Source organism: Chanos chanos, chromosome 1 (assembly GCF_902362185.1).
Source record: "Chanos chanos chromosome 1, fChaCha1.1, whole genome shotgun sequence".
NCBI lineage: Eukaryota > Metazoa > Chordata > Actinopteri > Gonorynchiformes > Chanidae > Chanos > Chanos chanos.
Genome location: NC_044495.1, coordinates 40307672 through 40327882, shown reverse-complemented (window position 1 = coordinate 40327882; position 20211 = coordinate 40307672). Strand labels below are relative to the sequence as shown.

General features: G+C 42.8%; 1 protein-coding gene and 7 non-coding genes across 8 annotated transcripts; 7 read left to right on the top strand and 1 right to left on the bottom strand.

The window, feature by feature from the left end:
• Window positions 1–574: 574 nt before the first annotated feature.
• trnag-gcc (transfer RNA glycine (anticodon GCC)) lies at window positions 575–645 on the top strand. Its single transcript has one exon. It is a non-coding gene; the product is annotated as a tRNA-Gly (tRNA).
• Window positions 646–1447: 802 nt separating this feature from the next.
• Window positions 1448–1518, top strand: trnag-gcc (transfer RNA glycine (anticodon GCC)). Its single transcript has one exon. It is a non-coding gene; the product is annotated as a tRNA-Gly (tRNA).
• An 802-nt stretch (window positions 1519–2320) lies between these two features.
• trnag-gcc (transfer RNA glycine (anticodon GCC)) lies at window positions 2321–2391 on the top strand. The gene has a single exon. It is a non-coding gene; the product is annotated as a tRNA-Gly (tRNA).
• Window positions 2392–3193: 802 nt separating this feature from the next.
• Window positions 3194–3264, top strand: trnag-gcc (transfer RNA glycine (anticodon GCC)). The gene has a single exon. It is a non-coding gene; the product is annotated as a tRNA-Gly (tRNA).
• An 802-nt stretch (window positions 3265–4066) lies between these two features.
• Window positions 4067–4137, top strand: trnag-gcc (transfer RNA glycine (anticodon GCC)). Its single transcript has one exon. It is a non-coding gene; the product is annotated as a tRNA-Gly (tRNA).
• Window positions 4138–4939: 802 nt separating this feature from the next.
• trnag-gcc (transfer RNA glycine (anticodon GCC)) lies at window positions 4940–5010 on the top strand. The gene has a single exon. It is a non-coding gene; the product is annotated as a tRNA-Gly (tRNA).
• An 802-nt stretch (window positions 5011–5812) lies between these two features.
• trnag-gcc (transfer RNA glycine (anticodon GCC)) lies at window positions 5813–5883 on the top strand. Its single transcript has one exon. It is a non-coding gene; the product is annotated as a tRNA-Gly (tRNA).
• A 10488-nt stretch (window positions 5884–16371) lies between these two features.
• Window positions 16372–19849, bottom strand: armc10 (armadillo repeat containing 10). Its single transcript, XM_030784997.1, has 6 exons — window positions 19549–19849; window positions 19038–19183; window positions 18675–18809; window positions 18409–18585; window positions 18172–18243; window positions 16372–17543 (listed from the first exon to the last, which is right to left on the bottom strand). Exons 1-6 carry the CDS (start codon window positions 19826–19828, stop codon window positions 17292–17294), a joined length of 1062 nt encoding a protein of 353 aa, XP_030640857.1. The 5' UTR covers window positions 19829–19849; the 3' UTR covers window positions 16372–17291.
• Window positions 19850–20211: the final 362 nt, after the last annotated feature.

Here is a 20211-nt window from a genome sequence, read left to right as displayed (position 1 = left end):
CCAGTGAGCTGGGGCAGGTATTTTGGAGCCTCCACGTTCAAGCTAAGAGACCACCGCAAGCCCTTCCGGGTTTTAAGAAAAAGATTTGTAGGCCGTGGAGAGGTATCATATTTAATTCCAATCAGTGGCGTCCTGTACTTCACCACAGGAATTGTTCTTTTAATGATTCCCGGCTTGTTCTCATGAACTCTGGGCCACTTACAAAGCAGTGCGCCTCACTGAGCATTAATCAGATGCGGGCGTCCAGCACATATGCAGCACCAGGTGAGCAGTGCTCATTCAGCGTTAGCCTGACTTCGGCTAAAGCAAATTCGCGTCAGCATTACCCAGGTGTCAAAACATAGACGATTTGCAAGCTGAAACTAAGTCTCATGATGTTGAACACGGGGATGCTGTTAAGCAATAAAGGGAAGCTTTCGGCAAGTGAACACGCGATCTTGTGTCGGTCAGGAATCGGACCCGCATCTCCAGCCTGGCAGGTGAGAATTCTGCTTTTATTGGAGCACAGAAAGGCGTCTCTGGTCAACCGGCTAAAGGAGTCTGATTTTGGAGGTACCGCCACAGCGGCGCCCGTGCATTGGTGGTTCAGTGGTAGAATTCTCGCCTGCCACGCGGGAGACCCGGGTCCGATTCCCGGCCAATGCAAGATTTCGCGTTTGTTTACTTTGCTTACTGTCTGACGCCGCTCCGAGCAAGTTAAAAATGGAGGCAGCTGAAGCCTCATTAACAGAAGGTAATCACGCTCACCCACACACTGGCGTTTGCTGCCAGGTGCCTTCATGTTCCACGGAAGCATTTGAAGGGTGCCTTCCACTGGCCCACAATCAGACTTGGGTCACTGGGAGGCAGGTACTTTACCAACGCCCACAACCACCAGTGAGCTGGGGCAGGTATTTTGGAGCCTCCACGTTCAAGCTAAGAGACCACCGCAAGCCCTTCCGGGTTTTAAGAAAAAGATTTGTAGGCCGTGGAGAGGTATCATATTTAATTCCAATCAGTGGCGTCCTGTACTTCACCACAGGAATTGTTCTTTTAATGATTCCCGGCTTGTTCTCATGAACTCTGGGCCACTTACAAAGCAGTGCGCCTCACTGAGCATTAATCAGATGCGGGCGTCCAGCACATATGCAGCACCAGGTGAGCAGTGCTCATTCAGCGTTAGCCTGACTTCGGCTAAAGCAAATTCGCGTCAGCATTACCCAGGTGTCAAAACATAGACGATTTGCAAGCTGAAACTAAGTCTCATGATGTTGAACACGGGGATGCTGTTAAGCAATAAAGGGAAGCTTTCGGCAAGTGAACACGCGATCTTGTGTCGGTCAGGAATCGGACCCGCATCTCCAGCCTGGCAGGTGAGAATTCTGCTTTTATTGGAGCACAGAAAGGCGTCTCTGGTCAACCGGCTAAAGGAGTCTGATTTTGGAGGTACCGCCACAGCGTCGCCCGTGCATTGGTGGTTCAGTGGTAGAATTCTCGCCTGCCACGCGGGAGACCCGGGTCCGATTCCCGGCCAATGCAAGATTTCGCGTTTGTTTACTTTGCTTACTGTCTGACGCCGCTCCGAGCAAGTTAAAAATGGAGGCAGCTGAAGCCTCATTAACAGAAGGTAATCACGCTCACCCACACACTGGCGTTTGCTGCCAGGTGCCTTCATGTTCCACGGAAGCATTTGAAGGGTGCCTTCCACTGGCCCACAATCAGACTTGGGTCACTGGGAGGCAGGTACTTTACCAACGCCCACAACCACCAGTGAGCTGGGGCAGGTATTTTGGAGCCTCCACGTTCAAGCTAAGAGACCACCGCAAGCCCTTCCGGGTTTTAAGAAAAAGATTTGTAGGCCGTGGAGAGGTATCATATTTAATTCCAATCAGTGGCGTCCTGTACTTCACCACAGGAATTGTTCTTTTAATGATTCCCGGCTTGTTCTCATGAACTCTGGGCCACTTACAAAGCAGTGCGCCTCACTGAGCATTAATCAGATGCGGGCGTCCAGCACATATGCAGCACCAGGTGAGCAGTGCTCATTCAGCGTTAGCCTGACTTCGGCTAAAGCAAATTCGCGTCAGCATTACCCAGGTGTCAAAACATAGACGATTTGCAAGCTGAAACTAAGTCTCATGATGTTGAACACGGGGATGCTGTTAAGCAATAAAGGGAAGCTTTCGGCAAGTGAACACGCGATCTTGTGTCGGTCAGGAATCGGACCCGCATCTCCAGCCTGGCAGGTGAGAATTCTGCTTTTATTGGAGCACAGAAAGGCGTCTCTGGTCAACCGGCTAAAGGAGTCTGATTTTGGAGGTACCGCCACAGCGGGGCCCGTGCATTGGTGGTTCAGTGGTAGAATTCTCGCCTGCCACGCGGGAGACCCGGGTCCGATTCCCGGCCAATGCAAGATTTCGCGTTTGTTTACTTTGCTTACTGTCTGACGCCGCTCCGAGCAAGTTAAAAATGGAGGCAGCTGAAGCCTCATTAACAGAAGGTAATCACGCTCACCCACACACTGGCGTTTGCTGCCAGGTGCCTTCATGTTCCACGGAAGCATTTGAAGGGTGCCTTCCACTGGCCCACAATCAGACTTGGGTCACTGGGAGGCAGGTACTTTACCAACGCCCACAACCACCAGTGAGCTGGGGCAGGTATTTTGGAGCCTCCACGTTCAAGCTAAGAGACCACCGCAAGCCCTTCCGGGTTTTAAGAAAAAGATTTGTAGGCCGTGGAGAGGTATCATATTTAATTCCAATCAGTGGCGTCCTGTACTTCACCACAGGAATTGTTCTTTTAATGATTCCCGGCTTGTTCTCATGAACTCTGGGCCACTTACAAAGCAGTGCGCCTCACTGAGCATTAATCAGATGCGGGCGTCCAGCACATATGCAGCACCAGGTGAGCAGTGCTCATTCAGCGTTAGCCTGACTTCGGCTAAAGCAAATTCGCGTCAGCATTACCCAGGTGTCAAAACATAGACGATTTGCAAGCTGAAACTAAGTCTCATGATGTTGAACACGGGGATGCTGTTAAGCAATAAAGGGAAGCTTTCGGCAAGTGAACACGCGATCTTGTGTCGGTCAGGAATCGGACCCGCATCTCCAGCCTGGCAGGTGAGAATTCTGCTTTTATTGGAGCACAGAAAGGCGTCTCTGGTCAACCGGCTAAAGGAGTCTGATTTTGGAGGTACCGCCACAGCGGCGCCCGTGCATTGGTGGTTCAGTGGTAGAATTCTCGCCTGCCACGCGGGAGACCCGGGTCCGATTCCCGGCCAATGCAAGATTTCGCGTTTGTTTACTTTGCTTACTGTCTGACGCCGCTCCGAGCAAGTTAAAAATGGAGGCAGCTGAAGCCTCATTAACAGAAGGTAATCACGCTCACCCACACACTGGCGTTTGCTGCCAGGTGCCTTCATGTTCCACGGAAGCATTTGAAGGGTGCCTTCCACTGGCCCACAATCAGACTTGGGTCACTGGGAGGCAGGTACTTTACCAACGCCCACAACCACCAGTGAGCTGGGGCAGGTATTTTGGAGCCTCCACGTTCAAGCTAAGAGACCACCGCAAGCCCTTCCGGGTTTTAAGAAAAAGATTTGTAGGCCGTGGAGAGGTATCATATTTAATTCCAATCAGTGGCGTCCTGTACTTCACCACAGGAATTGTTCTTTTAATGATTCCCGGCTTGTTCTCATGAACTCTGGGCCACTTACAAAGCAGTGCGCCTCACTGAGCATTAATCAGATGCGGGCGTCCAGCACATATGCAGCACCAGGTGAGCAGTGCTCATTCAGCGTTAGCCTGACTTCGGCTAAAGCAAATTCGCGTCAGCATTACCCAGGTGTCAAAACATAGACGATTTGCAAGCTGAAACTAAGTCTCATGATGTTGAACACGGGGATGCTGTTAAGCAATAAAGGGAAGCTTTCGGCAAGTGAACACGCGATCTTGTGTCGGTCAGGAATCGGACCCGCATCTCCAGCCTGGCAGGTGAGAATTCTGCTTTTATTGGAGCACAGAAAGGCGTCTCTGGTCAACCGGCTAAAGGAGTCTGATTTTGGAGGTACCGCCACAGCGTCGCCCGTGCATTGGTGGTTCAGTGGTAGAATTCTCGCCTGCCACGCGGGAGACCCGGGTCCGATTCCCGGCCAATGCAAGATTTCGCGTTTGTTTACTTTGCTTACTGTCTGACGCCGCTCCGAGCAAGTTAAAAATGGAGGCAGCTGAAGCCTCATTAACAGAAGGTAATCACGCTCACCCACACACTGGCGTTTGCTGCCAGGTGCCTTCATGTTCCACGGAAGCATTTGAAGGGTGCCTTCCACTGGCCCACAATCAGACTTGGGTCACTGGGAGGCAGGTACTTTACCAACGCCCACAACCACCAGTGAGCTGGGGCAGGTATTTTGGAGCCTCCACGTTCAAGCTAAGAGACCACCGCAAGCCCTTCCGGGTTTTAAGAAAAAGATTTGTAGGCCGTGGAGAGGTATCATATTTAATTCCAATCAGTGGCGTCCTGTACTTCACCACAGGAATTGTTCTTTTAATGATTCCCGGCTTGTTCTCATGAACTCTGGGCCACTTACAAAGCAGTGCGCCTCACTGAGCATTAATCAGATGCGGGCGTCCAGCACATATGCAGCACCAGGTGAGCAGTGCTCATTCAGCGTTAGCCTGACTTCGGCTAAAGCAAATTCGCGTCAGCATTACCCAGGTGTCAAAACATAGACGATTTGCAAGCTGAAACTAAGTCTCATGACGTTGAACACGGGGATGCTGTTAAGCAATAAAGGGAAGCTTTCGGCAAGTGAACACGCGATCTTGTGTCGGTCAGGAATCGGACCCGCATCTCCAGCCTGGCAGGTGAGAATTCTGCTTTTATTGGAGCACAGAAAGGCGTCTCTGGTCAACCGGCTAAAGGAGTCTGATTTTGGAGGTACCGCCACAGCGGCGCCCGTGCATTGGTGGTTCAGTGGTAGAATTCTCGCCTGCCACGCGGGAGACCCGGGTCCGATTCCCGGCCAATGCAAGATCTCACGTTTGTTTACTTTGCTTACTGTCTGACGCCGCTCCGAGCAAGTTAAAAATGGAGGCAGCTGAAGCCTCATTAACAGAAGGTAATCACGCTCACCCACACACTGGCGTTTGCTGCCAGGTGCCTTCATGTTCCACGGAAGCATTTGAAGGGTGCCTTCCACTGGCCCACAATCAGACTTGGGTCACTGGGAGGCAGGTACTTTACCAACGCCCACAACCACCAGTGAGCTGGGGCAGGTATTTTGGAGCCTCCACGTCCAAGCTAAGAGACCACCGCAAGCCCTTCCGGGTTTTAAGAAAAAGATTTGTAGGCCGTGGAGAGGTATCATATTTAATTCCAATCAGTGGCGTCCTGTACTTCACCACAATAATTGTTCTTTTAATGATTCCCGGCTTGTTCTCATGAACTCTGGGCCACTTACAAAGCAGTGCGCCTCACTGAGCATTAATCAGATGCGGGCGTCCAGCACATATGCAGCACCAGGTGAGCAGTGCTCATTCAGCGTTAGCCTGACTTCGGCTAAAGCAAATTCGCGTCAGCATTACCCAGGTGTCAAAACATAGACGATTTGCAAGCTGAACCTAAGTCTCATGACGTTGAACACGGGGATGCTGTTAAGCAATAAAGGGAAGCTTTCGGCAAGTGAACACGCGATCTTGTGTCGGTCAGGAATCGGACCCGCATCTCCAGCCTGGCAGGTGAGAATTCTGCTTTTATTGGAGCACAGAAAGGCGTCTCTGGTCAACCGGCTAAAGGAGTCTGATTTTGGAGGTACCGCCACAGCGTCGCCCGTGCATTGGTGGTTCAGTGGTAGAATTCTCGCCTGCCACGCGGGAGACCCGGGTCCGATTCCCGGCCAATGCAAGATCTCACGTTTGTTTACTTTGCTTACTGTCTGACGCCGCTCCGAGCAAGTTAAAAATGGAGGCAGCTGAAGCCTCATTAACAGAAGGTAATCACGCTCACCCACACACTGGCGTTTGCTGCCAGGTGCCTTCATGTTCCACGGAAGCATTTGAAGGGTGCCTTCCACTGGCCCACAATCAGACTTGGGTCACTGGGAGGCAGGTACTTTACCAACGCCCACAACCACCAGTGAGCTGGGGCAGGTATTTTGGAGCCTCCACGTCCAAGCTAAGAGACCACCGCAAGCCCTTCCGGGTTTTAAGAAAAAGATTTGTAGGCCGTGGAGAGGTATCATATTTAATTCCAATCAGTGGCGTCCTGTACTTCACCACAGGAATTGTTCTTTTAATGATTCCCGGCTTGTTCTCATGAACTCTGGGCCACTTACAAAGCAGTGCGCCTCACTGAGCATTAATCAGATGCGGGCGTCCAGCACATATGCAGCACCAGGTGAGCAGTGCTCATTCAGCGTTAGCCTGACTTCGGCTAAAGCAAATTCACGTCAGCATTACCCAGGTGTCAAAACATAGACGATTTGCAAATTCAAAATGTCTCACGATGTCGAACACGGGGATGCTGTTAAGCAATAAAGGGAAGCTTTACTTACTGCTTGCAAGCTTGTGAAGATGAAGAAAGGAGGGTAAGCCAAGATTCTGAGAAGCAAGTTTATTAGGGAGATGAGCAGTTCACGGAGCATCATTTAGCCTCGAGAGGCAGCAGGGCATCAGTAAATTCAAAGTAATATTTTTGAAAACCTCTTCAATACCTCTCTGAAACACTAGTAAGGCTATACAAATGCACAGTTTACAAAACTGACTGTCTTGAGGGGTGAGATCTCTGCCACAGACCTCTATTTCGAATACCATATTAGTGTTAGCTAATTCGCTGGCTATGTTCAACACCTGTATTTCTTTCCTACAAACCAACTGGAGTCTCTTCATGCTAAATTTTCACTCTCATGTAGACGAACATTAGGTAGTTTACAGCAAATGATCAGCATGTAAGCTAGGTCACCCTCGTTCCATTTAAATTGACATTCGAGGGAGAAAAAAAGCGAAAAAGAAAAAAGGCAAAAGTATAGTGTTGTGGCCCAAATCAAGTGTCAAAATATAATAATAAGCTGTCAAAAGCAAGGAAGAAAGTGCAAAGTCACATTGCAGTGCAAAACTGTTTTATTACGTCGCCACATTCTTTTTAAATCAGTCTAAACCAACCCCTGGGTAAAACAACATTAAGAGGACAGAAGAGCTACATACTCTGCCTCTACCTTGTTTGTAACAAACTTCCCTAACTCCCATACTCATTACACAACAAGTTAGAAAGGAATGTCTTCAGACCTCTGCCTTAACTATTCTGACTATCTAAACACCATCCTGCTGGGGTGCCAAAATCAAAACAAAACAATGAAAATAAAATTACAAAGGTTAGAAAAAAGGCAAAAATACAACGTACATGTTTAACAAAACTAAGGTAACAAAGTTAGGTAGAACTTCCAGGGTGACATGGAGTAAGCAAAAGACAAACAAACAAAAAAGGAGCACCATGGCAGCAAGCATAGGTCAAGTCCATAATCAGAGTTGGCTGCAGTCAATCAGCAGTCTTCAGCACGCTCTGCCTCCATCTCACCACCAATTCAGAAAAAGGAGGAAAAGGGGAAAAAAAAGGACGGGGCACATAACAAAAGAGACAATATGAAGGAAAAGAAGAGAGAAGAACAGGAGCAGAGAGAAAACAAACAGGCAAAATTTGAATGGCTGAAAAATGTTAAAATGGACCTGCTCGACAGTTACACGAGCTAACTCTACTCAGACTAAAAAGAAGAAATGAAGACACTGAGCAAATTTAAAAGGGAAATAGACCAGGAGAATGCAATTTGAAAAGTGGTAGGGGAAGAACTACAGAATGAAAATTGGACACGGACTAAGTGTATATTCATGGAATTTGTTTATTAAATTTACATGAAGCATGTAGCCCCTTGCTCTGCAATGGACTGGCGACCTGTCCAGGGTGTCTCCCCACCTTTCGCCCAGTGAGTGCTGGGACAGGCTCCTGGCCCCCCGCAACCCTAGATAGGATAAGCCGCTTAGAAAATGAATGAATGAGCGATTGTAGCCTCTTTATCAGGATTTAAAATAGTACTGTTGCCTTTGGTTGTAGAAGTCTTACTCACACAGGTGTCTTTAATAAAATCATCAAAATGTTTGGCACATAGATGGGGTAACATAGGTTACTCTTCATAAATACCTACAATGTATTTTGATGTCGGCAGTAAGTAAGCTCATTAAAAGAGTCGTATTCTGTGGGAATGAGAAATTGTGCCGATTGTAAGATGGTAAAAGGAGCTTGAGAGTGTGAAAACAGTTACTGGCTTCACTAGCTCAGTGACGTTAACTCTCTATCTCATTAAAAGTTATATAAAAAACTACTTAGACATTATGTTATCCTGCCTTGTATTCAGTTGTGAAATTATAAGTAGTGTTCAAACATGACATTAAATGTGAATGAATAACAATTTAAGGCACATTGTTGCATCCTACTGTTCATTCCACCGTTCGTCTTGCACATAGACGGCATTTCAAAATGAAAGTCTCTCCAAAGTTCATGCATACTGAAGGGTAATTTGTGTACTGAAATTAGAATATTGGTGAAGTGTAAGGCCAGGTATGGTCAACAAATTCTTAATATTTATATTTTATGTTCAGTTTTTCTTTAAACAGTATTGAAGTATTACTCATGATTTGCTCTTCTGAATTATAACAATAACTGAAAACACATTTTGGGACCTTTCTGTTCAAAGGTTCGACCTAGTTTTAGTGACCATCCAGGCATCTAGACATTTTCTTTCAACTTAGATTTCAATAACTTACTAGTATCGATGGAATGACCGTAAAAGTATGATACTAGTATCGATAGAATAACCATAAAACTATGACTGTGAAATTTCCCCAAAAATTGTGAAATCGGAATATATATCTAATGAGTCTGGTACAACTTCAAAGGTCTGGTCTGGTCCTAGTGACTAACGAATGTGCACATTTCATTTCATCTTAAATATCAATAACACCATGGTATTGATGAAATTAACATATAAATACAGTTTTTAAACTTCTCAGAAATTTGTGAAATCATAACATGTGAACAAAGTGTTTTTGGGGTTGGTTGTGAAGGTCAGGCCTAGTCCTGGTGACCAACAAAAGGATGTAGACATTTCATTTCATCTTATATGTTAGTAACACCCTAAAATAAACAAATACAGTTGTGAAAGTTCTCAGAAATTTGTGAAATCACATTAACATGTAAACAAAGTGGTTTTGGGGTTAGTTGTAAAGGTAAGGCCTAGTCCTAAGCCCCTTTCACACATGCACTGCAACCCTTAAATAATCGGGATTCTAACTGGAGGGGCTGTATGTGTGAACAAAAATGTACGAATCAGTCGACTCGGATTCTAAACTGACTACTCTACCAGCCCCCTAGTACAAACTCCATTTTCTCTTCGTTTGAGTCTATGTGTGAATAGAGTGGGTTATACTCTGGAGTATGCACAGCGAGCAAGTGGACGTGTTGATGCCGTTTCTAACATGCGACTTGCATGAAACCGGAAGAATACAAACATCTGAGGGTGAAGAAGAAGGGTCATTTACATGAAGACGCCAACGAAAATGTCTAACTGGAAAGATGATGGGATTCGAGAACTCCTGTTGATAAGGGCCAACACCGAAATTGTCAGACAAAAGTCGGTAGCCTCGTCCGCTTTTTTTTCCATTTGTTGGAAACAAAACACTGTGATTTTCGCAGAGTACTTTTTGCGTCACGTCCCGCCTTCTGCAGGTTCTACCTAGGCACCATCCCCCTCCTAAACCAAACGGAGTATTTTGAGTATGTGTGAAAGCATCTGACTCGGACTAAAAAGGGCAACTTCGGACATAAGGCAAACCTGATTCTGCAGTCATAGTCCATAGTGCATATGTGAAAACGGCTCTAGTGACCAACAAAAGGATGTAGATATTTCATTTCAACTTAAATGTCAATACTACCCTTGTACTGATGAAATAAATATATAAATGCAGTTGTGAAAGTCCCCGGACATTTGTGAAAAGAGATAACATGTCAAAAAAGCACTTTTGGGGTTAACTTAGAAGGTCAGGCCTAGTCCTGGTTACCAATTGAAGGATATAGAAGATTCATTTCATGTTATATGTCAATACCACCGTGGTATTGATGAAATGAACACTTAAAACGCATTTTTGGGTCAATTTCAAAGGTGAGGCCTAGCCCTAGTAGCTAACCAAAGAGTGTAGACATTTCATTTCATCGTATATGTCAAGAATACCCTACTAGTGATAAAATAAAACACTTAAATACAAGTTTTTATTAGTTTCAGAAAACTGATACTACAAAAAACAGGTTTGATGGCTGTCAACAATTCGTGAATACAGATTCAAAAATCCACATTTCACTGTCAGTTCCAAAAGTTGTCGAACATACAAACTCACAGGAAATCAATTAACAGAACATCTAAAAGTTTTAAAGAAATTATAGGAGTTGCACAGATGTCTCTCAATTCTTGTTCCTTCAAAAAGGACAAAGCCATTGCTTTTCAAATGTGCTGGAGTCGTTCCACTGCAGGCATTTCAGATGAAAGGAAGCTCCACATCTGTCACACTGTATCTGTGAAAGGCACATGCATCATGTATACGCATCACCTGCACTGACCATATGAGAAACGTTTCTGTAAGTTTGCTCTCTGTCATATCAACATGTAATGTGCTATTTGTATTCAGTACTTTTGAGTACATTCCAAGAACAAAAAAAAAGCAGTTGGTACGGTAAAAATACCATCCAGTAAGGTGTAACAAGTCATTCACCCTCTTTCCACACGTGTGACTTACGTCTCCTAGGGACTCTCAAATAAAACAAACAAAAAAGAAACACATTGAAAGACAAGTGAAAGCTTAGTGACTACCATATCCATTGACCATTAATTATTAGGTATTACCAGGGCTAAGTATTATGTCCATTCCCTGCCTCAGCTCAGCAATGGCCTTTTTCTCAGAAGGGATGGCAATGTCTGCAGGGCCTTCTGGAAACAACCTCAGAATGGTGGCACCCATCTGTAGGAAAATATTGGTAATTTTAGATATGTGGAGTCCAGGTAAAAAGAAATGAAAATATTCTTTTGAAGTGCCCATTGCATTGCACTTTGGTCTGTCTTCCTTTCTTTTCATGCTGACTTGGTGTGGAGGACATCTATAGGCTGTCAACATCAGTGATACATTTTAAACTATACAAATAAGAGTATTCTTTCAGTTCATGTCCCTGTTCTGACCTCCATGACATAAACTCCACAACTTCAGCTGTCCGTCTGGGTGGTGTGGGAATAACCGCTGACCTCCAATGGATGCCATCCCAGTCAACAAGGCCAAGAGTACTCCTTCTCATTTTGAAGAAATCTCTGATTATGGAAGAGTACGATAGAAATGGGCATAGTTCTAGTGTGACAGGCATGTTCCCTGATTCCGCGATAGCCAGGAAATATTCTTCGGGAAGGACAAAAACAACTCAACTTCTCAAAGGTAAGTTTATCTGGCTATTGTTACGATTAGACCCTTTTCACACCAATTGTGTGGTTGCCTACATTTTCACTGTACTGATATTGTCAGAAAGAAATAGCACTCGTCTATGTGCATAGCCCGTATTGTGTGATCATTAAATTAATGTAAATGTGCTTGATTTATGCAGGGCAGTTTTTGTTTAATGAAACTACAGCTGTAGTTATTGAAACAAACCATTTAAATCAAATACAATACAACAGGACACGTAACTTATATTTTTAAATGTTGTAGGTGCCATTGCCCCAGAGCTTGATGGTAAGGTCAAAAACATCTGCCAGACAAAGCCATTTGGATTACTGTGTGATGAGTCAAACAACATCCAGAATGACAAGGAACTTATACTGGCAAGAGTCTATGATGAGAACAGTCTTGAGGTTGTTACCAAGTTCATAGACATGTCAGTCTGCAATGTGGGCACAGCAGAAAATCTTTATGAGAATAATAAATGAATAAATATAAACAACAATATAAATAAATCTGGTGATATATTTACTTATTTATTTACTATACACACCCCCGCCTCCCGCCCCAGCCGGCCGAAAAAAACTCGTATGTTGGCAGGTATACTGCTTACGTATTGCATCGAGGTTAGCCTTCCTAGCCACAAATTCATTTTCTCATCCAAAAATTAAAAAATTCTCTGTGTTTTACTGTCACGATGCTAATCTTCCTAATTCAGTACAGCGGTTCTCAGACCAACAATAAAGTTCAGTATGGGATGCTAAACCATCCCACCTGTTTGTCACAAACCTGTGGATCCGTCACCAGGCAGAGTCTCAGAGTCAGATATGGTTGAGTTCTGTCGGCTGTCTAATGCTACAATTATTCAATTACAGTTATTCAGAAGAGAGGAAAGATTCAAGGAGATATGTGCATATAAGGAGAGTTTTTTTTTAAATAGTGCAGTTTAAGGTTAGTGGGTATGTTATTTCAATAACTTGCACAGCTGTAAGGTAGACAGAATGGGAGTAAGTAAAATAGAAGATGGGTGAAAATGAAAGTGAAGGCAGAACTACAGTATCTTGTAGGTTCTCTCTTTGGGTGACTTTGGTGAAAATTATGATAAACACACAAGTTCTTAATTCCCTATTTTCATTACAGTTTGCTTATTCCCTTGTTGAAAAAATAAACAAACAACAGGTGGTGTCTGCATACGTAGGCTTCCTTTGGATGCCATCACAACTGTGGAATATGCAAAAGTTCAGGTTAGAACTAAAAGTGGTAGCTTCTGTTATGATTATGACAAACAGGCTTCCAAAGTGTGATGTTTCAAGTCTTTGTTATGGCACAGAGATGATTGACCATCACAAATTTAACCAGATATGACATTTGAATGGTGATTACTAGATTGAAACACAAAGCTAATTGCTATCTTCATTACATTCGAAAGTTAACCAGGGCTGGGTGGCATCATTCCCATACCAGGAGAGATCTGTTCTATCCTAGGGTTTTTACTCTATCATTCCAGTACAAAAGGAAAAGTGCTTTCCCATTTTCAAACACAGACTATTCGTGAACTGGCAGCGTGATTCCATGAAAACAGAGGGTGAGTTGTGCAAAACTGCCTTAAGGTTAGATGAATAGAAAAACATGTGACAACATAAACATTTAAGTAAACACACATGCTTTCTGTATGACAACATATGGAAAACAGGGGAGTTTCCTAGCAAAACAAAGCCATGGGCCTCTTCCATTAGGAGGCTCACTGCTTACTCTGAGTTAATTTAGCGGGGTTAGTCACTAGACCACATACTTGGAATACCCCTCTGAAGGACTGTAAACAAATGATTATTTTCTATGATTTGTAATTTACTTAAAGATAAGATGAGACAAGATAAGATAAGATAAGATAAAAGATAAAATAAACTTCATTTATCCCCGAGGGGGAATTTTGTCTGTGCCGCAGCATACACATGTCCATAGAGACAGAGAGAAGAGTGAGTAAAAGACAACAAATAATAGACATACTTTATAATAATAGGTGCCATGCAGTATGGCGTATATAATCTACACAATACACATGATACCAGTACCACATGCACTAATAGCCACTGGTTGCTGTTGCAATAAGGTTATACACAGGGACAAGGTGAACCAGGCTGCAGTCTGACCCTCTGATTAAAGGGAGAGCAGTGGAGCTGTACTCGTCCTTCACACTGATAAACAGCAGATCCAGAGTCTTATTGTCCTTTGTTGGACACTTAACATAATATTCAAAGGCTGTCAGTCTGGATGCCATTGGGGTGTGTTTAAAGTCTCCAGATATCACAACAAAAAGCTGGGGGTGGTGTGTTTGAAGTCTGACGGTGGTTGAGGGGATGATGTCATGTGGAGGCATCTGTGTCAGCCAAAGGCAGAACATACACACCCACAAGTATACACTGAGAAAATTTCCAAGGAAACTAGTAGGCATGTCATGTGTGTATACTGTATATATGTAACATCTGTACCGTGGATCTCTGCCTTAACAGTATGACAGCTCAGTGGTTTCAGATTGCACCATCTGTTGTTTACAAGACGTTCTGGTCTCCTGCCTTTCTTTTTACTGAAATTGCTTGTGTCTGTCTGCATACATCGTATAAAACAAACAGACAAACAAACAAAATATAAAAACGTGGCGTATATACCATTACTGTTGAAAGCAGAAATGCCATTGTGATATGAATTTTAGGCTGCACTACTCTGCTCTAATTTAAATATCCTGTGACATGTGCACAGAGAGAAGAGAGAGTGAGAGATCCACATTGTTAATTCATTATTGTAAATACAGTAATCAGTAATTAAAACAATACCAGCAGTCTGAGAGACAGAGGTCAAAGCTTTTTGATCTGTTTCTCTAAGACACTGAATACGATTGAAGAGAGCTCCACATCATGCATGTGATCAGATTTGTCCTTAGGGGATGTACAACTCACATTGCCCCTCTTTTCTTGACATGAGACGCTGCATGCTACAACCTGCACTCTCCACTCCTGATTGCATGTTTTTATAGGCCACTCTTCTATCTACCTGGATGTCATAAATAAATGATATGAATGGATAGTGTCATGAATGATTGAACATGATTCTTTGCTAAAATAAAATGTCTCCCTTTTTAAAAAGTTCTTGCTGAAACAGGTTGATTTTCCTCTGTGACAAGTGTCTTTGGTGTGTGTGGAGTCTGTATCCTTTGTATCCGGACTCTGTATCCCTCAAGAGAATTTGAGAAGTGAGAATTTGTGAGAATTTGAATCTGTGTGTGTGTGTGTGTGTGTGTATAGATATATCTATATAATGTAGACATTCATATTCCATAAGATAAGCCGATTCTATAAAAGTGACATTGCTTCCCTTTAAGTAGATATATTTCATAAAAGACCAGGGAATCCCACGTATTTTTGTTACTTTATGGCACGGGGAAAAAATGGAAGACAAGTCATTTCAGAATTACATTTCACTGTGTTTATTACTTTTCCAATAGACACAGACAAAAAAGATTTACTGTATCAGCAAACATTTTAAGTCCTCAGCAATAAAACAGGTTATACCGTGGTTACCTTAGACCTTGCCGAGTTGTGGCTAAGTTGTGGCTGGATAAAGTGTTTAATATCTTTCTTTGTATTGCCTGTCCTTGCTTGTGCTAGCTGCACTAGCATCAACAGATCCCTTGTCGCTCGCATAGCTGGCACCATGCTATGTCACCAGGTGAGTGGTAAGATTTGTATATATATATATATATATATTTAGGGCTGTCATGACATCAGATTTTCACTACACGATTATCGTGGCCAAAAGAATTCAAGATAACAATATTATCGCGACATCTATAGAAAATTGTAACACAATAATAATAAAGCTGTCAGTCAAATTCATGTTTAAATTTGTTTATTGTGTGTTTTGTCACTTTTTTGGCAAATTAACTGCACTAAAAATACAAGTGTAGTGAGGTGGAGTCTGTAACCACAACTGCAGAAAAGTGTACGTAAAGAACAATTACACTACTTAATGGAGAGTGAAAAGGCAACCAGATGAACTGAAACAAAATCACCTGCAGCAAGCTTGTGCTTCTACTCTTGCAGTTTTCACGATATTGATCCCATTCCAGTGGTAACAGGTCCGTCCTAATGCCTAGTAGTGTGCTTGTATACAGCTAACTGATCAGTCCACTCCTTTTTTTTAATTGCTGTTTTTAATCGCTTAATTTCCCATTGAGAATGTAATTAGGGGGTCACTAGGACCCAGCAGAAAAACAAGACGCAGCACATCATTTAGCTCCTGTTGTAATGACTGATTGACATGCATGTTTGATATTTTGTAGGAACACTGCAGCAACAAACAAGCAGTGACCTGAGGTGATGCAATGTACTATTAAACCAGTTTAATGGAACTGTCTTAATGTGTGTAGGTTCTAACAATACTAGTTGTATTTTAGTTATTAACAAAATGCATTTAACCTTTTAACATGCTATTTTACGATCATTATAAAATTAATGTCTTGGACTAACATTAGATTTTATGTATATATTCTTTTTATTCATACCTGTCTGGTAACGGAGGATTAGCAAAGTAAGAATTTCATTGTACAGTGTAACTTCCTGTTTTGCTGTGCACATGACAATAGAACTCTTGAATCTTGAATCTTATCAAAGTATTTATTAAATGGTGTTAGTCATTGGAGAAATAGTCCCATTACATTTTACCACCATCACTACTGATGCTTTTAAATGTGTCATGCCACTGTCTGTGTGCTCTCTACAAGATGTTCTTAAAAATACAAAAACATGACAAAAGAATCATTTGAAATGAAAAAATACATTTATTAGTTCACAGCAAATAAATGGTTTGCATTCCAAATTTACCAAAAAAAAACAAGGCTGAAAAGAAAATAACTTAATTGTAATAAATATACATAATTATTGGATTACCATGGCAATATTTAGTACATAAAAGGTTATTCTTTGCATAAAAGTAAACTACTTTATCTAAACTGGCCTCTTAGACTGAGAGCTCTTCACCATTAGTAGCTGAATGCTCCTTTGATAATTTGAGTCAAGAACAGAGGAACACAAAAGTAAACAAAAAAGCAGAAATCTGTGAAGATGGCCACACAGTCATTGTCCTGGATTTGAATGATTCTTGCCTCTAAACAGATGTCAAATATTTCATGTGTCCTGATGCATTTATGGACCATTTAAAAAGCAACAAAAAACGTTCCCGAAAAACATGTGACATGCAATAAACAACAACACATCACCAAACAGTTCAGGCAATTCAGACATCTGTTCCCAGTTTCATGCAGTCAAAGTCAGCAATTCATCTTGGAAAAAAAAAAAAAACACAAAACAAAAAACAAACAAGAACAAAGAAAGTGTAACATGACCCATCACTGTCAGAGGCAATGCAAACGAATGGCTACAGAGATGTCCAATAGCAATCTAAGGGGGGCGGAGCATCCTGTCCAGAGAGAAGCACTTTAAGTGTCGTAGGAAACGAATACCTGCTGAGATCAAAACGTTCCTTTACCTGGCTACAAAGGTTTTGGCAGTGGGACTTTGAGTCATTTATATAAGACCTAGACAAGGCTCCGCATTTTTTTTGTGTGGGACTTGCAGACAAGTCTTGCTTTCTAAAAATGCCTGAGGGGGACAAAAGGTCAAAACACAGGGCCCGTGTCTCGTTGGGCTGGAGACAGAGAATGAAGAGAAGGACATTTGACACTGGAGGCAGCCTGGGGTTTTGGCACTTGAAGGCACGACTGAGGCCCTGGCATAAGGATTACGTGAGAAGCTTTGCCACCTGCGCTTTGACCTCGCTGTCGGGGTGTGAGAGCAGGGCAGGCAGCCTGCTATGGAGCTGAGAAGACTCATCCAGAAGAACACAGTAGAGGGAGTCTGACCTCCTCCGCAGAGCCTCGGCCACCTGCGCAGAGGGCCTCCACGCACGGAGGTTCCCGATGAAGGTGAAGAGGCGAAGAAGTACAGGGGTGTTCGTGCAGCAGTCGAAAAGCAGGACCAACGAAGCTGGGGCCTGCCAAACAAACATCAAACAGATTCAGCTCTGGCTAATTAAGGACCACTGAGAGAAAGTCATTTTACAACTTAGACCAGCTCTGTTACTGGTGTCATCTCCAGTAAATCTACATTTAGGGAATTAATTCTGGAAATGAAATCCATTTTCCCAGGGTATTCAGAAGTGGATGACCGTATATTGACCTTGGCATTTGTACTGAATAAAACGCAACGTATATAATATTCAGGTCATTGTATTATTAACCTTTAGCTGAGGACAGCTTAATGGACCAGAATAACAACAAATGGAGGTATCAATAACATCAAACAGAAGGTCAGATTGCACCTGCTTTATAAAACTGCCCTGATGACACAGCATTTGTGTATAATATGAGTCAAGTACTTAGACCATCCACTGAATTCATTCTCACGTGACAGAACAGACAAGAACAAGCCTATGAGGGAGATCATCGCTGACATCACACTGAAATGCTTATGACACCCATTCTATACAGAGCACATACACTTACACCCCTGCAACTGTCATATCAAAACACAAGAGAGGACAAGCACACTGGACAGGTCAAACAGAAGTTTTAAGGAAACATAAAACATCAAGAAACATGCTTAACACTTATTTATTTTACCTGAGCTTGTACAATGTCATCCATCATGTCTGGATTGGAGGATAAATTGACCAGGACCTTCAAAACCTGAATCTGCAGGGGAAAGACCATGATATGTAAATACAATACAACACACAGCATGTACTGTAAAACTTCTACATAACAATGTAAATCATGCATTGATTCATGAACACATTTGTTTAAAGAAGAATATGCATCTAAATGTATTTAAGGCACCCACGTTATACAGAGAGTTACCTGCAATATCTCATTGCTCACTACAAGCAACGACAAAAAGAGTTTAGTGGCGTTTTTCATCAAATGTTGGTGAATATCTGTGACTGACAGATTAGTCAGTAACCTCAGTGCTGCCAACTGGATTTCAGAGTTCACAGGTGACATTTCTATCAACTCCAACACCTGTGGGACATATATCTGAAAAGAAAAAAAAAACACTCAGAAACATAAGAAAATGAGGGGTGAGTGCAGTTTTATTTAAATGCCTTACTTCATATGTGCAGTACCTTTAACTGCTCTTGATTTCTGACATTCATGGACAAGTTATTCAGTGCATTCAGAGTTTGCACTCTGACATCAGGCGATGGATCTGGGAGGAAACCCGCAATAACGTGAAGCCCTCCAGATTCACGTACAAGATCCTAAAAAGTGCAAGGAGACATGCAGAAAAAACAGGTGCATTTTGTGCAGAAAGCAACTGAACCAGATGAAACAAGAAGCAAAGGAACACAAGTGTTGTGGTCTGGTCTGCCAAGTTTCCGTCTGTATCAATTTCTAAAAACTGCTCATCATGACCTTAATAATACAGATTCACTCCCGCATCAAAACAGCTAACGAGCTTGCATTCCACTCAAGAACAGAGCACTGACCTGGTTTACTGTAAACGCGGCAGCATTCCCTAACGTTAGGAGCACTTGTCTTCTTTCGGACGGGTTAGGGGTGTTCTGTAGAAGGTAAAGAAGCATACCAATATGTCGTGGCTCCAGGCTACCAGGGGACTTTGAGAGAACGTCACCTTGCGAAAATAATAATAATAATAATAATAATAAGTCACGAATCGGACATACGCAAACTAATAATCTATTTTCGTTGTGCTCTTGGGAGAACATCTCGTATGATACGTTTTGTGTGTCGGCGGTAACGTTTACGTTATATGGCCTACTAGCACCTAGCTAGTTAGCCAGCTGTCAACATATTCCATTTAAACTCTACTTTGTACCTGACTACACTCACTGTGGAAGCTCCAGATCAAGCTAGATATCTGTTTCCAATACAAAACAAAAACCACTTATTTCAAATAATACATTTACGATTATTTGTAAGAATCAAGACACTAACCAGCTTTTCTTCTTCAGAACAAACTGAATGGTATATACTTACTTGGCGGGGTATCTGTGACCCTCGTTGTTTCAGTTCCACTGATAATATTCATATCAGACACCTTGGCCAGCAAACTTCCTGGCCGTATAGCCATATTAGAAAGAGGTTTACTTTCGAAACCACTTTCACTACTTCTATCGATACTTCTTTTACTTATTTCTGATTTTTTGCTACCGCTACGCACGAGTTTGTAAAGCCCGTACGAGGCGCCGGCTCCTGCGATTAATCCCAGTAAAGCTTTCATGTTACCCAGCCTGGGTACGACACCGTCATCTCCCATTCTGGAATCTGTGCAGTTATCATGTAAAAAAAAAAAACTATTTAAAATATTTACACTATACTGTTAATGTTGCCCTGTACGGCAGCCTACTGTCTACATAGTCACCCCGCCTCTTCGACCCTAAATAGCCACACCCATAAAAAATAAGTTTCCACAGCACGTGCCAGTGGACCAACCAAAGTATTTCACGGCGTGAAAAAACGGTTCTTATGGCAGTGTTATGTCTGTTATGACAGTATTCTCGTCTGTTAGTGTTTTCGGTGCAAACATGAAGCATTCAGATACAAATGTATGCTTCTGTGTTGCAACAAGTATAACGAATATTGGTAAATATCCCCTTTAGTTCTTACCTGTTTTTTAAAAAATGTTTTTTGTGGGATTGC

Excerpts from the sequence above, each read along its gene's own strand:
- armc10 (XM_030784997.1), bottom strand. The coding sequence starts at position 19,828 with ATGGGAGATGACGGTGTCGTACCCAGGCTGGGTAACATGAAAGCTTTA. Across the intron at positions 18,244-18,408 it reads TGAGCAATGAGATATTGCAG|ATTCAGGTTTTGAAGGTCCT; the intron begins GTAACTCTCTGT and ends TTTCCCCTGCAG. Across the intron at positions 17,544-18,171 it reads ATGACATTGTACAAGCTCAG|GCCCCAGCTTCGTTGGTCCT; the intron begins GTAAAATAAATA and ends TTTGTTTGGCAG.